The sequence below is a fragment of the Ictalurus punctatus genome, chromosome 19 (assembly GCF_001660625.3).
Source record: "Ictalurus punctatus breed USDA103 chromosome 19, Coco_2.0, whole genome shotgun sequence".
NCBI classification, from domain to species: Eukaryota; Metazoa; Chordata; class Actinopteri; order Siluriformes; family Ictaluridae; genus Ictalurus; species Ictalurus punctatus.
The window spans coordinates 17,204,850-17,222,712 of NC_030434.2; the positions used below are offsets into that span (position 1 = coordinate 17,204,850).

Sequence of the window (17,863 nt, forward strand, 5' to 3'; positions counted from 1 at the left end):
ACACTGAATCACTCCATTTTTACAGGTTAAAGCTCTGTGTTTTAGCAGGGTTATATGTGTTGGCTGAGTGACCCTTAAACCATTATGGTTTTTCATGGTTTTACTACGATACATTATGGCTAACTTCGGTTTTACTATGTATCGCTGTAGCCTGGAGACCTTTCATTTTCTCATGCTCTAATTAAGTGCTATTACACTTTTGATGCTGGGGGCGGAGCGTACTAGTACACTTTTGTTGACGGGGCGGGGCGTACGATCATACTTTTGATGCTGGGGGCAGGGCGTACAATTACACTTTTGATGCTGGGGGCGGGGTGTACTAGTACACTTTTGATGCTGGGGGCGGGGTGTTAGTACAATTTTGATGCTGGGGGCGGGGCGTACTATTACACTTTTTACATCTATTTGTTGGTTTGTTTGTTTATCAGCCTATAGATTGAGTTTTTGAACTTACTTAAGCATGTTTCCCAAAATATTAAGTAAAATACTTCTACAGGTTTTATGGATGTTCCTACATAGATACCCTAGGTATTGCACTACCAAAAAATAGTTCATGACCAGGTCGCCACCTTGCTGCTATAATCATAAAGACTCATTCAAAGACTCAACTGTGCTTTACACCTTTACATTAGGTTGTTGATTAGGGATCTAAATATAAACCTATACCTGGATTTCTGCTTTGTGAAAATGTCCATTGTTAAAAGAGCTATACAGATCAAATACCTTTCTAATTGAAAGACCCACACAAATTTTTCACCTTAAATCAACCAGTAATTGATCAACTAATGCACCACTGGCATGAAAATATAATTTCTTATTATTTATTGCTTAAATCTAGGAAGGCAAACTGTTAAAGGTTTGGGTCTGTATGACAGAATAGACAGAAATTGTTTCTTTATTTCATTTCAGAGTAAAATTTTTAAAGTCAGATTTCCTGCAGTATCTGTTAAATAATATTCACAGCCTATTAGGTATTGTAGAAATCAAATGGAACCTGGTTATTCACACACTCCGATCTATCTGCATCTCTCTGATATCTGCTGTTTCACCTGTAAACTAGTAAATTGGCCAATATGCTACAATCAGTTGTTTATACAGAAAATTTGCACCTTGGGTTTTATCAGTTTATTCTGTGTTATAATACCAGTTTATTATTTATGTAGATTTGACAGGTTGGAATATTTTTTGCTTGTTAGAATTTAAGCAGTGTCCATGCTGTTAAATACTTGTGGGAGAAAACAGTGCAATTACTTCTGAACACCATTTTTTTCAGCTGAAGATGTATTTGTACCTTGTAATTATATGAGAAACCAATGAGAAGTGCTTATAGTGTTATAAGTAAGAGACACTTGAGACATTTGTTTTGCACTAAAAAATAATTGTCATTTATTGATTATTTCTGATTATTGGGATGTTTATTTAAACAAAATGCAAGAAAGCAATTAATTGATAAAAAGTATTGTATTTAATAAACATAAAATATACATCACACACTTTAGCACTAATATGTCTAGCCTACACATTTAATATATATACATTTAATAACTATACATTATAGTAATGCATATACTCTGAATACACAATACAAATCCTACTGTACAAAGCCTATGCATTTAACACAGGTATGAGCTAAGTCTTTAGCCTATGTAGCAATTGATGATGTAGATTTTGACATTACAGATTTTATATTTTACAATTGGGATTTGAAATCAGGTGTATACAAACATACAGACTGGTTGACGGGACGGGACAGGACGGACATTGAATATCTCATTACAGTGGTTTGACTTTGTAATGAGATATTCAATGGGATATATTAGACAGCAAGTTGATGTGTTGGAAGCAGGAAAAGGGCCAACTTGTAATGGCTAGACGATTGGGTCAGAGCATCTCCAAAATGGCAGGTCTTCTCAGGTGCTCCTGTTATGCAGTGGTTAAGTGGTCCATGGAAAGACAATTAGTGAACCATCGACAAGGCTCACGGATGCTTGTGGAGCGAAGGCTAGGCCGTCCGGTCCAAATTCACAGAAGAGCTATATAGCCGCAGACCGGTCAGCGTGTCCATGCTGACCCCTGTCACCTACCGAAAATGCCTACAATGGGCATGTGAGCATCAGTGAACCCCTTGACAGTTGCCACTGTAATAAGATAATCAATGTTATTCACTTCAACTGTCAGTGGTTTTAATGTTATGGCTTACTATGAGCTCCTCTCCAAATAAGTGTGCTCAGACACCTCAATCTTCATCATACTCTCGTTCCGCACGCAGTCTTCTTTTGGGAGGGGCCTCTTCATCACTGTCATCTTCTTCAGTCATCTGCTCCCTCCGTCTCCTCCTCCCACAGAAATGCTCACTGCTGGAGTGCTCTTGCATGTTGTGGATACACTCCAAAGCTGGGAATAAGCTCCACAAAGGGGGTGAGCTACTCTCCGAATTACTGAGCTCAGACACCTCATAGTCGTCATCTTCCTGCTCCACATGCTGCCTTCTTCTAGGAGGGGCCTCTTCATCACTGTCCTCTTCATCGTTCATCTGCTCCCTCATCATCATCATCCACCAGAAATGCTCACTGCTGGAGGGAGCATCTGCAGATGGAACGAACACCAAAGTAGGGGATAAGCGCCACAAAGGGGACGAGTTCCTCTCCAAACTAGCGAAATCAATTGGCTCATCGTCAGCATCCTCATGCTCCACACACTGTCTTCTTCTGGGAGGGGACTCTTCAATGTCATCCTCTTCATCAGTCACCTGCTCCCCCCGTCTCCTCCTCTCCCCATGCTCATCCTCCACAGTTTCCTCCCTCCATGTGCCTGTGTCACAGGAGTGAAGAGATAATGAGATAAATCTGCACATTTAGTAAAAAGGAATCAGAAATTAGCAAACTTTTAGTGAACTATGTAACTTTTTTTTAACAAGTTAGCTAACATTAGGCTAATTATCACTATCTTAAACCATTAGCCAAGTGCTTCATTTCTGTCCGCTATTTTCTCCTGTCACTGCCAGCTGGTATGTTAAGAGTTTAACACGTTTAACACGTAACCGCGGTCACACCAAGCTCGCCACCATTCAAATAACCGGAAACGGCTAACCGGAAACGGCTAACCGGAAACGGCTAACCGGAAACGGCTAACCGGAAACGGCTAACCGGAAACGGCTAACCGGAAACGGCTAACCGGAAACGGCTAACCGGAAACGGCTAACCGGAAACGGCTAACCGGAAATTTCCGTACTACGCTACTGCGTGATGAAATTCAAATTTGGTTAACTCTGACCTACGTGATCATATCACGTGAACACGTGTGATCGCGTGTGATAGATGATCGCGATGTGACTGCGTGACCTGTGTAGTTAAAGAAAGAAAGAAATTTATAAACGGAAGCGCTAATGTTAGCGGGTTGTAGCTCTCCTGTACTTTACAACACAGCTTTGAAAGATTGTAAAACAAAAAACAAACAAAAAAACCTTTAAAATCGCGTAAAATATTATCTCACATATTACTGCTATAAGACATAATTAAGTATGATGATATCATATCCGCTTCCCGCCCATATTGGCAGCGGCGTCCGACAAAAACCCGCATGCTCCAAGCGTAGTGTGAGCGCAGGTGGCATCGCCGCGTTAAGCTGCCTGTTTTAACATCGTTCATATTTTCGTGTCTGTTTGCAGTGTTGTAGCCAGATGAAAATTTATGTCAGACAGATCGGTCGATAAATAGAAAAACACAAATGCGCATGTGTAACAGGAAGTGCCACGCCCTTACTTACAGTAATAGCTATGTTCACGCGTGTAGAGCCATTAGCTAAATAACAACGAGCTGATCGCTTTTATCAAAACCTCTTAACGCTATTACTGATTGCGAGTCCTGTTTAGTTTTGTTTTGATAACGCGGTGTTTAAAGCACTTGTGCTTAACTGAACACCGAAATGAAGTGTGTGTGATGCTGAAGGGAAACTGGGTAACTTACCGTTGCTGTCAGGCAGATCAGGCAGTCCGTTCACTCCGGTCTCAGGCTCGTCCTCCTGGAGCTGCGGCGCTTCGTCCCAACTAAAGATCATCACTGAGAAGGCACAAGTGGTGCAGGCATGATGGTCGAAAGACTCGGTTTTGGAGATGATCGTAGTGTAGAAAATGGTCTCAGAGTAAAAATCGCACGTGCGAATTCAGAATTTGAGAGCTTTAGAACTCGGACTGCTCTGACTGGCTTTAGGTAAACTTCCTAACCCTTTGAAAATAAACATTGCAAACCGTTGAATATAAACATTCTAAACATTTGAATATAAACAAGCATTGCAAGACGAGCCCTCTAAAAGCACTGGCCTGTGACGTCACATCCAATAGTGACACGCGCTCTTATAGATATTATTTTGTATTATGAATGGCTTCCTCGAGTATTGTTGCATTTGTTTAATATTTAAATACATAATTCATTCACATAATATAGTATATTTAAATATTTATATTTCAATAATATATCAATAGTAAATCATATATATAAGTACTGTATGTATGCATATAAACAGTGTGTAGTGATATTTTGGTTTTCCATTTATAACAAACTAATAAAAACTAATATTCATTTGTATTAATATTAATAAAAAAATTGTTTTTTGTACTTTAATTAATCACACACGTGTATATATTTAAATTATTAATTAAAGTGCAAAATATATATATACAATTATGATCAAGATATACAATGTTATGTTTATAAATAATTTTTGAGATTTTTTCTTCTTGTTTTTATGCAAATGTTTTTGTTTTTTGTTTTTTTCATATACTCATCAATATTTGTTATCAGTATAATCCAATGTGTTTATATAATGTGGTTATGTAATCATAACTTGTTCAGTTAAACATAAAAAGTTTGTACACGCTGAACCCAACTTTATTTTGATACAAAATCAGGGTGTGAAGTTGATCCTAAACCATATATTGAGAGGAGTTAGTTTAAAACTAGCTTTTTAAATATCTTTTAATATTTTCATACCACTGTCTCTTAAAGACCTTTGTAATTAGCAATGCCTAAATAACATGATCGTAAACTTTGTCGTGCAGAGGGACGAATTTCACCATCAGCATCCATCATAAACAGGAAGTACTAGCCTACATCCTTGATCTACAAGCAGTTAGTTTCTGTCTTAGTGCAATATAATATGATATAATATAATATAATATAATATAATATAATGTGAAACCACATGAGCCTTTTGTCGGTGTGCAACATTGTCATGTCCATGTTGTTTTTATTGTAATTTAACAAACTGCCCTCGAAAAAAGACAGGAACTCTGGGAGTCTGGGTTTTGTGTCAGGTTAGAGTTCGCCCTTTTCCAAAGCCATATCTTTCAATAATACTTCATCCTCTCCTCTTCCTTCATCCTTTCATCCTGCTCTTCTCCATCACATCCTTCTGCATTATTGATACATTTGGGAAGCTGCTGCCTGATTCATTCCTGTTTCTTTGACATTTTTTAATTTTTCTCTCAGCCCTCATTAGTGGATTTGGTGGTTACTTTTATGCAACGTGACTTAATTAGAAAGAATCCAAGCTGAAGCTGAGTTCAAACCCAACTATCAGATATCAGAGAATGTGATTATGTAAGGAACAAAGCTCACTTTTATAGGAAAATAATCAAAGATGAGGTGGTGCGATGGCACATCCCAAAGTGTTTTAATTTCCTTGTAGCGTTAGACTGTAACGTTACAAACATAAATGTTCTTGGAACATTTCTCACACAACATTCACACGAAAATGTCCCTATACACCTAACTAATAATGTTGCAGCAATATAGTATAAATGTTTGTAAACGAGATGCCCAGGAAACTCGACAGATTAAACGGTTTCAAGAAAAGTGACTAGAACTGTAACACTCAGAAAATATTCTGCTAACCTACGTTTGTTAGCTGACAGGGTGCAAGTGTGGCTTTCTCTCAGTCCTGGGGTTTGATCCCAAAACATTTCCATTACTAGCATCTAGCAACTAGCATTAAGTTATAACCTTATATAAAAATACTAAAATGTACTATTGCAGGTCTGGACTATTTTTTCCTTCTACAGTCTGAAATTCTACAGCACTGATTGTCTGATCAAATCATTCTGCACATCAACACTAATGCACCACAGAAAGAAATGTTATTGTCCTTTCATTTGTAAAAGCGCATAACTGTATTGACCTTCCTGTCCACGCCATCTATCATCTACACTGTGATGGCATTTATTTACATGCTTAGGTGTTATAGTCCTTGTGTTCAGAAACATTTTCTGCTCTTAAAAAGAAATGTTTTAAAATGCAGAATATGTTGTTTGTCATCCTATTGCCACTACTGTTATGGGAAATGGCAAAAGTATTTTTGTAATTATTTAATGACAAAGTAAGTCAATCTAGTAGTACAGTATGAAAAGCAGTAATTAGAGTATTCCCCTGTAAAAATACAATGTATAGCTGTAGACAACACAGTTTAATATTGTAAAATGATGTGATAATACAGTAAGATTCTGCATTTGGTAATAACAGTACTATACTGTAAACGTTGATTACAGAAGTAGTCCTGTAAAAATAGAATAAGTGTCTGGCAACTCAACTGCCAGTATTTTACTGTATTCTAATTTTATTGAATACTTAATGACACTTTTTATCTGATCCCAATCCCAGTGCTGTTGGAGGACGTGCTGATTGACAGCTGGTTCCAGGCCGCTCAACAACTGGTAAGTTTGCAATTTTCTTGGACAATGCTAATAATCATCATATGTTTATATGTTTAGCCTGATGACCTCATGGCCCTGGTGATGGTCATGCTATATGGCTTGCAGGACAGGAAGTTCCAGCCCAGCGAGACAATGACAGGAGAAAGGGAGGAGCCTGATGACATGATGCTGGTGGAGAAAAAGCCTTTTCAGGTTTATGCAAAAAAGTATTCAAAAATGTGTTACCTAAGTTTATTATTTATTTGTAGCTTTTTCCTCAAATACCACGTGTGTGTGTGTGCGTGTGTGTGTGTGTTTGTGTGAAAAGTGTGAAGGAAAAACACCAGAAAAAACACAAACTACCCACCTGTGCCTTGGTGAACACACTCAAGAGCAACACACACACACACACACACACACACACACACACACACACACACACACACACACACTCTCTCTTCTATACTGTCTGGACATCATACATATAAAAGTTGTGTATGTATGTATGCACACTTTGTGACTCCACAGTATGGATGAAGTGTGTGTGATGCTGAAGACACAGGGCTTCGTCCAAGTGGATGCACACGCACACATCTGGAGTCTGTAAGTACACACACTGTTCCATTATGCTGCAGTTTACACACCAAGCATGAGAACTTTTGATCAAGACGACACTGTTAATGGATCACACACATAATACAGGTGACACACTCATATACACGCACTTACACTCACCGCCTACTTTATTAGGCTGTACACCGGCATGGAACTGACAACCGAGAGAATTCCTCTTCTAGTAAGGGGTCTGTCCTTGACTGCCACTTTGAAATTGAAGACATCAGATTCAGCACACCACTGTGCACCCAATGCTCTTTTCAATGGTAAAGTGTTACACTCCAAGTCTAGATCCTTGATCTTCCTTTCTCTGTCAGTCTCAAGTGTAGTGCTCAACACAGCATGGCTGTTACTTATCCATTTTGTTAAACAAAATCCACTTCTGGCACAAATTTTTGTGAGCCTTTGGTACAGCTGGCCTGCATCGGAATCTGCAGGAACAGACACAAGACAGTCATCCACATAGAAGTTCTTAAAGACAACATCCACGTTTGTGTACCACAAATTGTGCTGCTGCCTGTCTTGGCCAGGACGCTCTTGTAAAAGAGATTCTTCATCTTAATGAAACTTTTCCTGGTTAAATAAAACTTAAATAAAAAATAAATAAATAAAAACCACAAGACACTGACGGACAACATTGGCTATATATAAATGTATTTTAATTGCTTGATCAAAATTATTGCTAGGATCAGTTCAGTAGTCGCTAAATATTGGTCCCTAGAGTCCCTACTAAATTTGACACCCCTGCAAACAAGATAGCTAATTCATGCCCATAATGTAGTACAGCCCCAATTCTGAAAAAGTTGGGACAGTATGGAAAAAAAACCCAAAAAGAGTCATTTGCAAATTCTGTTCACTCCAAAAAAGTTGGGACCGTTGACTTTTCACCACTGTGTAACATTACCTTTTCTTTTAATAACACTTATTAAGCCTTTGGGCATTGAGTGAAGACACCAGCTGGTTAAGTTTAGCAAGCGGAATTTTACCCCATTCATCCATTATGCATTCCTTCAGCTGCGCAACTGGACAGGTCCTTCATTGCCTTATTTTGCGCTTCATAATGCACCACATATTCTCAATCAAAGACAGGTCAGGACTACGGGCAGGATTATTTATATAACTGAGCAGTTGAAGGGAGCAAGGACTTAGTGGTGGCAGCTTGGTGGTGCTAGGATTTGAACTCATGAGCCTCCAGACAGAAGTCCAATATCTTATCCACTGAGCTACCACCACCTCCTCTGTTGAACATAACCTTCATCATATCAATGAAATCCATCTATTTTAGCCTTAGATTATGTGGAGTGTCTGCCATACACATCCCTGTGAATGAGTTGTTAATATAGAAATGGTAACGTATTAGAATGAGAGCATTAATATGAGCCTGTAATTTGAACTTCCGTTAGTGTTAATCAGTGGTATAATATATTGGTTTGACGTTTGAAATTGAATTGTGCAACTATTCAAAAGTGTCAAGTTAAAATGCTGGTGTAGTGTCGGTTTAATTGGTAAATCAGTATTGCCATGCTGGTTACCTACCAAAACCTTGTGGTCAAACATCCGTGGTCTTGCTGATTGCCTGCAGCAGGGCAGGTGACCCTCTCTCATGGGAAGACTGAGGACAGATGGTTTATTGTCTTCAGCACGACATAAACATAACACAAAGTCATGCTTTGTTTTTCTGTACCTAGAAGTTCAGTGCAGGTGAATAGGTTCAGGAAACACAAGCTGCTGGCTCTCCAATGCAAAAAACTCAAACAGTGTAGCTGTAAAACCCTAAAAACCAACTAGGCTACGATGGCAGAAATTCAAAATATAAAATAGTTATTGAGAATCAACCAAACTTTGAAAGTTTCTTTTACTTATAAAGCATATACATATATATATATATATATATATATATATATATATATATATATATATATATACACACACTTTATAGGCTCCACATTTCTTTGGATGGGTTATGGTTCTTGTTTTCTAAAGAGGCTCTATGTGGAAACCTATTGACTGTTTAGGAAAGCTTTTTTTTTTAATCTAAAAGTGTATGTTGAACATTCTATAGTCAGTTCAGACATTTTCTCTAAATATATTGGAACAATTATGTTGCATGTTTTATCATCAACCAGAATGTGAGATGGAAGGGTTGATGTTTCGAGATGAATGTGAGATGAAGAGTTAGTGCCTGCTTTGCTAAACAGAAACTGTCCAGACTTTGGCTTTACTGAAAGGACAGATAAGCATGAGTCAGGAATGCACTGTGTTTGTTTATGTACGTCAGGAGAAGTTCACAGCGAGGACACGGAGAGTGTCCTCTAGTGGATGCAGTTCAAAATGACTGCATGTCCCTCCAGGAAGAAAAACACCTAAAGGTGTGGCTTTATCATTGTTGAGACACACACCTGTACCCGAAAGCCATTAAAGGACGCTGCTGTAAGTGACTCCGTAAATATTAACTTTTTTTGTGAAATATGTTAAAATGAATATAAAAGTTTCTCTTCCATTTTGTAATGGATACTTGTGTTACAGGGCGGCGTCCATTTTAATCTACAATTGAGGTACGTGTTTATGTTGTTTCTGCCTTTGTAACCTGTTCTTTGTCAGACAAGACAAACATGGCTGCTGTCACACATCCATTTAAAACATTCTATTCATAAAATGAATGTTTAATATGAGGCTGGAATAACATTTGTGTATTTAATTTGAAGCTGGAATACCAATATAAAGTTTTGAATACTGTTTGAAGATTTTTAAAATGGTCTTTGTTTAGTGTTTACAGCAGCTTGTGTGTGTAGGTAAACAAGTAAATCGAACAGAAAACCGATTCCAGTTGTAAATTACAGTGTGTATGGGACAAGGCATATTTTGACAATTTTCACATTACTCTATTAGGTGGCAAAAACAACATGTATTGTACAAATGTGTTTATTTCATTTGCTCAGCTCTGAGCAGTTTGGCTGATTTGCATGTATATTTGCATTAATCTTTTATCTAGGAACACACACGAACAATGGGGTTGCATACACATAATTCCTCAATGCATTTACACTCACTGAACACATTATTAGGAATACTATATTAATACTGGGTTGGGCCTCCCCTTGCGCTCAAAACAGCCTCAGTTCTTCGTGGCATGGAATCTACAAGATGTTGGAAAAATTCCTTTATGATTCTGGTCCATGTTCACATGATTGCATCATGCAATTCCTGTAGATTTTTCATCTGCATTTTCAAGCTGTGAATCTCAAAGGTGTTCTATTGGATTCAGAGCCGGTGACTGTGAAGGCCACTGAAGAACACTGACCTCATCGTCATGTTTATGAAACTTTTTTGAGACGACGTTTGCTTTGTGACATGGTGCATTATTATACTGGAAGTAGCCATTAGAAGATGGTAAATTGCCATTAAGTGATGGACATGGTCAGCAACAATACTCAAATAGTATGTGGCATTCAGGCTATGATTGATTTGGCATTAATGGGTGAAAATGTGCCAAGAAAATATTCCCTACACCAACTCCACCAGCCTGGACTGTTGACACAAGGCAGGTTTGATCCATGGATTTATGCCGTTGGTGCTAAAATTCTGACCCTAACATCAGCTGCAGCAGAAATCGAGATTCATCAGACCCAGCTGTCTCAAGATTTGATGTGTTGTGCATTCTGGGATGCTTTTCCACTCACTACAATTGAGTGGTTAACTTGGTTATTGTAGCCTTTCTGTCAGCTCAAACCAGTCTGGGTATTCTCTGTTGACCTCATCAACAGCAAGACGTTTCTGTGCACAGAACTGCCACTCACTGAATGTTTTTTCTTAATTGCACCATTCTGATTAAACTCTTGTGACTTTTGTGCGTGAAAATTCCAAGAAAACAGCACTCATACTCAATACTCAAACCAGCCCGTCTGGCACCAACAATCACGTCAAAGGCAAAATGACCAAGATCACATTTGCTTCACATTCTAAAGGAGTGATGAGATAGTTGCATGAATAAGTAGGTTTAGATGTGTTCCTAATAAACAACTCAGGGAGTGTATATTGCCTAGAACTATAAATTAACAGAATTTTATTTATTTATTTATTTATTTATTTTTAATGTAGAGTTTTGTATTAGTTCCACCTCCTCATCATTCCATTCTCATGTAGACAGACTAAATCTGACTATTTATAAATGGTGTATTTCTGATCTGTTATGAGACAGCATGAAAAGTTATTTATCGGAAAAGGGAAAGTAATAATAATAACAACAACAGTTAATAAGGTGTGGAAGGGGAACCTTCAGTGGATGAGCTCATCTTTTCACTCTCCACTAGCAACACAATGGAACACACCCAGTATGCTGATGAGTCATGTGACTGTGTTTACATGGCAGTACGAGTTCGTTGAAAGCCATAAAAAAGGCAACCACAAAGGGCACAGTAAAACACAACATGGCTCTTAATCAAATAACCACTTAAAGCAGGTTAAAAAGAAAACAAGGGAAAGTTATTGGACTGAGATGTAGATGTAGGATACATGCATGATGTTAAAATACAAATAAAATAGAAAATATTCTCTTTTTGTTCAGAATACAAAATGGTGGAACAAGCACTAGAAGCGAGCAGTGCCATTTCCCCTCAGGCTGGACCTGGCGAGGTGGAAAACCACATTCTCTCCGATATCAACATGAGGTAGGGGGGAAAAAACACATTTCTCCAGCTTTTACACAGTTATTCCAACATGATAATATTGTGCTTTCTTTAATTCAACAGATGCATTATCTTAGTGAGCAGATTATTGTGTAGATTGAAATTACACACTTATTATGATTTTTAAAAAAATGTTTGTTCTAGGAGAGCTACTCAACTGATTGGCCGTCAACTGGCTCAGATCGGAGATGAACTGAACAGCAGGTGGAAGGAGAAGCTCCCACAGCAACGACACCTAGACTGGCAGGTTTATCCAAACATATTGATCTGGAGAGTCAATAGGTAAGTGACATTTTTTTAGACATACATTACCTAGTGAGGAAAGAGAAACACAAAGCAATATATTTGTGGTGCATCTATTGAGAAGAAAAATAAGACTGACTCTTGTGTTAAATATGTCATACAGGAGGCTTATTGGCATCCTTCAGTGGTCCAAGTTCATGCCGATGATAAGAGGATCCAGGCTGGTTCCAGAGCTGCACACACAAGCTTTCCAAGCAACTATGAAGTGGATCAACTGGGTAAAAAATTATTATTTCCGAATTATTTAGAGAATAATGGGATAAGGAAGAATGTATAGTCTAAAGTCAATGTACTGCACATGAATTTTAAATATGACATCTTAAGAAAATAAGTTCCATCTAAACCATAGATAGGATACCTAAGAATGAGTGCAAGACTCCATCATCAGCTTTTTGCTGATTCGTAAATACTGGAATTTTATTTTCTCTTCACCCAGGTAAAGCCACACTTTCCGGATTGGTCCTGCAAGACAAAATGTTTTCTAGTTTCTGCTGCCCTGCTGGTAGCTGTAACTGTCTTTACTGCAACCAAGATTTAAGCCACCATCCAGAAAAGGGTCAAGAGCGGGTCTTTGGCGGGTCTTCGAGTGGGTCAAGAAGGATTTGTGTTCATTTTTTATTAATAATTTTATATGATTGTTTTCTACCTGACTGCAACTTGAGTGCTGGTTCACACGATTTTTGTAAGTTGTTTGATGCCGTTGTTGGTTTACAGTAAGGTCTGTTGCTGGTTAATTGGGCCATATTCATTCTCTTACCTCTTCCTCTAAAAAAAAATTGCTATACTATTATAGGAAGCTGGACTTTCAATTTGATGTTTTCACCTCAATGCAAATAATAATAAAAGCTGTTGGATGGAACATTCACTGTTTTTTTTTATCATCATTTGGAAAACAGGATGTAAAACAATGTCTTGCCATTTATTCTTGTTGTTCTCCATGTTAAACATTTCACACCATTTTGCCACAAATGCAGAACCATCAAATTTAATGTCATAATGTAATCTGATAAGACTACAAGAAGTGTAACTAACTAGCAGTAGGAGCTTGAGTATCATATCTCGTTAAGACAGTGTGGTAATTTGGAAAAATACAGACACTGCCAAATGTTTCTCAATCGTCTTGTGGCAATGCCACGTCAACGTGTGTGTAGTTCTTAAATGCCTTCATGTTGCACTTGTGCAGCGTAGCACCCAGTTGTCTCCCAGGTCCCACCTCATAAGTGTTAGGAAACCCCTGTCCCCGAGTCCGCTCATATATCTCATGCAGCGTCTGCTCCCACTTCACCGGTGACACCAGCTGCTTGGCCAGCTGCCGCTGCACGTGTTTTTCTTGCATGTAACGCTTCCCATCAACGTTGGAGTGGACAGCAACCTCAGGCCGGCGCACCTCTATCTGGAGCAGCACGTCGCGCAGAGGCTGCACAGCCGGCTCCATCAACTCAGTATGGAAAGCCCCGCTTACTGGCAGCAGCCTCGTCCGAGCAAATTGCAGCTGCTTCGAGTTTTTCTGGAGGAAGTCCAGCGCCTGGGGAAAGCAGGAACAGTCAGTTGTGTGGAAGACACTTGAATCCCATTGCATTGTAATGCTCCACCTAAAGTTGTTCCAGCTCATAAAGGACTAGATCTTACCGCAAGATGTCCAGCGATAACCCTCCCATCTGGAAACAGGTAATTTGCGATGGAGCAAACAGGATTCTGTATACCCAGAGAGAGACAGTGCTCTCTAGCTTGAAGGCAGGCGTATTTGTAATTGGTTTGAGGTCTACCGATTACAGATAACATTCCACTCGGGGTGGCATCAGAGGCTTTCTGCATGGCTTCTGCCCTAACTTTCACTGCAAAAAGGGCTACACAAAATTTATGCAGGTCAGATTTACATTTAACATTAAGATTTTATTTTCCTGGATCTAGAGAATAAACAAGCATATGGTGTCTTACCTTCAGCAAAGTCCATCGCACCAGAGAATACCAAAGCAGCAAACTCCCCAACACTGAAACCAGCAGCAGCAACACAGTTCTCTATCGCCTGAGGAAGGACAGACGTGGTTACACCTGACTGCCATTTTCTCTGTCTGTATTCAGATAAACCCAACCTCCTCAGAAAAGACTGACTAGTGGCCTAATTCATACTCCCAAAATTTCCACCAATTCAACAGTGAACTTCATCCAAAATCACATCATTTTATTCTAGCAGTTCATTCTATATTTCATTTGAATATTTTCCACCAAAAGCTCATTAATTCTTGATCTGATAGAGAAAATGCAATTCTTTTATTAGCTGTGCCAATGGTGTATTTACATTGCACCTTGCTCTAACATTAAGTCAAATGTTTTTGACTGCTTTAAACTCTTCTCTGAGCTTTACTTACCACAATGTGGTATCGTATATCTACTGTAACCCTTTCATTCAAAGCTAAAAACATTCAACTTTTGATTCAGTCAAAAAGTAAATAAGACACCTCGTTCACAAAAATCACACCCAGGACTGTATTTCATGTGCCTTCTCACTGCTGGTTCGTGTTAACGTGTTATGGGTGTGTCAGCACGGGTTGAAATATATCAGCCCAACGAAAGATCAAATCTAAGGGGTTTTGCTCTGTGTAATCACCTAGCTACATTAAACTACAGTCTGGGCTAGAAAGAAATCAGCCCCAGCCTCACTTCTTCATACTATTGTGTGTGTGTTTTTTTCTTAAAACCATTCGCTGTGCTGTTGCAAAAATAATCCACTTTTAAACATTTGCTAACAGCAAATAATCAGTTCGTTTAAAACAAATGCCTTATATTGATGATTGTTTTATCTTTATCTTTAAAATACAGAAAAGGGTGTGTGTGCTGGAGAGAGTCCTGGCAGTCCATTTATAATAGATGCCTCTGGTATAGTACACAGTATGCATTACTGAGTAGAAATGCACATCATTTCAAACACAGTCTTCATCAATTTATAGATCACAGGTTCCCAAACCGCAAGCACCCCGTGTCCTGCACGTTTTAAGTCTTTTCCCTGCTCTTAAACACACACCTCGACATGTGAATTAGCTGATGATTCAGGCATGTTGTGAGCAGGGGAAACACTAAACAGTACAGGACAGAGCGTACTCAAGCATGAAGGTTAGGAACCTGTGTCATCAATGTAAAGTAGGGGAGGGTGGATCGATCCTGATGTATCTGATGTTGTGTCAAAAGGATCGATTCTCACATAAAAATATCGATACTAACGTGTTTTTCCCCCCAGTGATTTTAATAATTTAGCATGAAATTTAATGTTTAAAATAAGCTTTGAAACTAATAATACACCGCTCCTTCCTATCTCGCATGCACAGCACACATTGCTCCGCCTCCCCTACTCTGCTGTGTTTTGTTGCTGCCATCACGTGACTCAGCTGCACCAAGCAAGCGCAAACCAAGCACTTCACAAGGGCAGACACTTTTGGCTGCACGTGAGTGAGAGATATTAAATTATGTTTCATTATTATTTTATTGCTTCTGAACACAAACCTCAGACTGAAGAAAATACAAATTTAAGTTTTAAAACATTCGTTGTTCTCCAGTAATAATTTTCTGCAAATTTCATGTTTGCAAATTCAGTTCTGTGAAATAGTTTTCCTTATTTTCCATTATTATGATTCAATCATTTAAGATCAGTTCAATGTGATTTTTGCTTACTCGTGGTCTTATTAAGTTTTTGGGTTTCTGTCCATGATTATGTTTTTTGTCTTATGTTTTCCTTAACTAGCCTTAGGTATGCTGCTTGCACGTACAGCTGAGTATAAAAGACAACTGTATCCCACTTATGTTTGGACTAAGACTGAGACTACGAAACGCTGTAGTTCCCAGGGTGTCTCTGCGTGCATAGTAAACCATCTCTTTGACTATACCCTGGCTCTTGGTCTCCTGATGCTCTAAACATCTTACTTCTGCTGAAGCTGAAGCATTTTAATCACCCAGAAAAGATTTACATCAGTTCATTACAGTAATAAAAATATTTTTATTTTTGCTTAAAAAGTGCTTAAAATCTGTCCTGGTTTTAACATACACATGACTTTACACAGGAACACTGAGAGCACAAATCACAAAATGTTTTCATGGTCATGAAAATGTATTCAGATTTAGCATATTAACGATGCATTCACCTCATACATCATGACACACTGCTCTCCCCTACAGGAAAGTACATGTAAGTTCAAGTGCATGCTTGTAGGAAGTATCGGTATCGGTGATACTGGAAGAGTATTTACTTAGTAAATTTTGCAGTATCGCCCACCCCTAATGTAAAGTACCCGGATGTCATACTACTATTACGTATTCCAGAGGGGCGTGGCTTGTTATGTTTCAGTCGGGTGGTAAGCAAAAGCACGTGATTATTACACATTATGTCTGGCTTACTTTATACAGACGAGAAATTTGGATAACTATCAGAACATAATAATAATAATAATAATAATAATAATAATAATAATAAACGTTTTAGCTCTCAGCACTCTTTATAAAAGGTTCTAGTTAAAGTTCAAAGTTTATATGAAAATAATTCCAGACTTCCTTAAAGTGCCCCTGCAATCAAAACCGGCCATTCAGTGCTTTTTGTACCTGTCCCTTTGTTTTTGGAGATATTCTCGCTGTATTTTGTAGTCCGTCACTTCCGGAAAATGAACGTAAACTAAGAGAATAATAGACTACTATGATTTCAGATGCACGGAGGCCAGGTGGGGAAATATAACAGTTCATTTTGGCTACAGCGGTGTGTTTGAACACTTACAGCAGGGTTTTCATGATTCAATCTTTCCACAGCGGCTAAAGAAGTGACGAACACCGCGGGCTGGCAATGTACAGTCTTCACCAGATCCTCCTCGGGTCCGTTTAAGCACAGTGAGAGAAGGTCATAGCCCAGCACTTTCTCAGCCACAGTAAACATGTCCTTCACGGTGCCGTACTTGAGCAATCCTCTGCCCATGCCCACAAACTGACTGCCCTGCCCGGGGAACAGCAGCACGGACACTTCACCTGGGGGTTTCCTCGCCCTTTGTCTCTCCTCCACCGGCTTCTCTTCTGGAGTTTGCTCCGGTTTCTGAACATGATCACTGAGTGTCCTGTAGTGAAGAACAGCAGCCTTGCTGCAGAAACACCGGACTGCTGCTGCCCTCCTACAGTTAACTAGAGCCATCAAACTCATGTCAGCACGCCTGGTACATCAGATAAACGTCATCTCTGGAGGTTATCTTTCCTTTAAATTTTATTCTCTTGGCAAGAAATCAAGCGTCATAATTTATTAAGAAAAAGAAAGAAATGCTATATTTTAATGCATACTGTAAACTAGAGATAAGTACTTGTGCCTAGAAGTATCATTTTTGGATTATTTACACACCATGTGTCTGATTTCTTATTCTATAGTAAGCAGCGTGCGCTAAACACCACATATAGCGCCCTCTTCTGGCCTGGAGCTGCTTCTTGTTCTTAGCTTAACCGTGTTGAGCGTTAATATTTATTCCTAATAAAATTATACCTGGATTAATTTTGTATGATGTTAGGTCAAACCAGTAACTTCACCCAGTTTGCAAAACCTAAATAAAAAATAAAA

At 38.7% G+C, this 17,863-nt stretch overlaps 3 protein-coding genes and 1 long non-coding RNA gene across 5 annotated transcripts; 2 read left to right on the top strand and 2 right to left on the bottom strand.

Annotated features, from left to right (window-relative positions):
• Window positions 1-1,376: 1,376 nt before the first annotated feature.
• On the bottom strand, window positions 1,377-4,307 carry LOC108280021 (uncharacterized). 2 transcript variants are annotated; one of them, XM_017494761.3, is made up of 3 exons: window positions 3,966-4,307; window positions 2,236-2,811; window positions 1,377-2,138 (listed from the first exon to the last, which is right to left on the bottom strand). In XM_017494761.3, exons 1-2 carry the CDS (start codon window positions 4,054-4,056, stop codon window positions 2,237-2,239), a joined length of 666 nt encoding a protein of 221 aa, XP_017350250.1. In that variant the 5' UTR covers window positions 4,057-4,307; the 3' UTR covers window positions 1,377-2,138; window position 2,236. The 2 variants fall into 2 exon arrangements, with proteins under 2 accessions (XP_017350250.1, XP_017350249.1); XM_017494760.3 differs by having other exon boundaries at window positions 1,377-2,811; window positions 3,966-4,306.
• LOC124629218 (uncharacterized) lies at window positions 4,147-7,064 on the top strand. Its single transcript, XR_006984146.2, has 3 exons — window positions 4,147-4,208; window positions 6,654-6,706; window positions 6,812-7,064. It is a non-coding gene; the product is annotated as an uncharacterized LOC124629218 (long non-coding RNA).
• Window positions 7,065-9,625: 2,561 nt separating this feature from the next.
• Window positions 9,626-13,147, top strand: bik (BCL2 interacting killer). The gene is made up of 6 exons (XM_047162235.2): window positions 9,626-9,730; window positions 9,827-9,855; window positions 11,865-11,967; window positions 12,130-12,267; window positions 12,392-12,506; window positions 12,725-13,147. The coding sequence occupies exons 3-6, from the start codon at window positions 11,873-11,875 to the stop codon at window positions 12,824-12,826; spliced, it is 450 nt and encodes a 149-aa protein (XP_047018191.1). The 5' UTR covers window positions 9,626-9,730; window positions 9,827-9,855; window positions 11,865-11,872; the 3' UTR covers window positions 12,827-13,147.
• A 41-nt stretch (window positions 13,148-13,188) lies between these two features.
• On the bottom strand, window positions 13,189-17,647 carry mcat (malonyl CoA:ACP acyltransferase (mitochondrial)). The gene is made up of 4 exons (XM_017494758.3): window positions 17,045-17,647; window positions 14,227-14,314; window positions 13,918-14,135; window positions 13,189-13,813 (listed from the first exon to the last, which is right to left on the bottom strand). The coding sequence occupies exons 1-4, from the start codon at window positions 17,456-17,458 to the stop codon at window positions 13,400-13,402; spliced, it is 1,134 nt and encodes a 377-aa protein (XP_017350247.1). The 5' UTR covers window positions 17,459-17,647; the 3' UTR covers window positions 13,189-13,399.
• Between the last annotated feature and the right edge of the window lie 216 nt (window positions 17,648-17,863).

What these genes read in the sequence shown, in the direction of transcription:
- LOC108280021 (XM_017494761.3), bottom strand. Translation starts at nt 4,056, where the DNA reads ATGATCTTTAGTTGGGACGAAGCGCCGCAGCTCCAGGAGGACGAGCCT. An exon ending in TGATCTGCCTGACAGCAACG is followed by an intron (nt 2,812 to 3,965) that starts GTAAGTTACCCA and finishes CCTGTGACACAG; the next exon opens with GCACATGGAGGGAGGAAACT.
- bik (XM_047162235.2), top strand. Translation starts at nt 11,873, where the DNA reads ATGGTGGAACAAGCACTAGAAGCGAGCAGTGCCATTTCCCCTCAGGCT. An exon ending in CTCTCCGATATCAACATGAG is followed by an intron (nt 11,968 to 12,129) that starts GTAGGGGGGAAA and finishes TGTTTGTTCTAG; the next exon opens with GAGAGCTACTCAACTGATTG. An exon ending in CTATGAAGTGGATCAACTGG is followed by an intron (nt 12,507 to 12,724) that starts GTAAAAAATTAT and finishes CTCTTCACCCAG; the next exon opens with GTAAAGCCACACTTTCCGGA.
- mcat (XM_017494758.3), bottom strand. Translation starts at nt 17,458, where the DNA reads ATGAGTTTGATGGCTCTAGTTAACTGTAGGAGGGCAGCAGCAGTCCGG. An exon ending in TGAATCATGAAAACCCTGCT is followed by an intron (nt 14,315 to 17,044) that starts GTAAGTGTTCAA and finishes GTCCTTCCTCAG; the next exon opens with GCGATAGAGAACTGTGTTGC. An exon ending in TGCGATGGACTTTGCTGAAG is followed by an intron (nt 14,136 to 14,226) that starts GTAAGACACCAT and finishes AATTTTGTGTAG; the next exon opens with CCCTTTTTGCAGTGAAAGTT.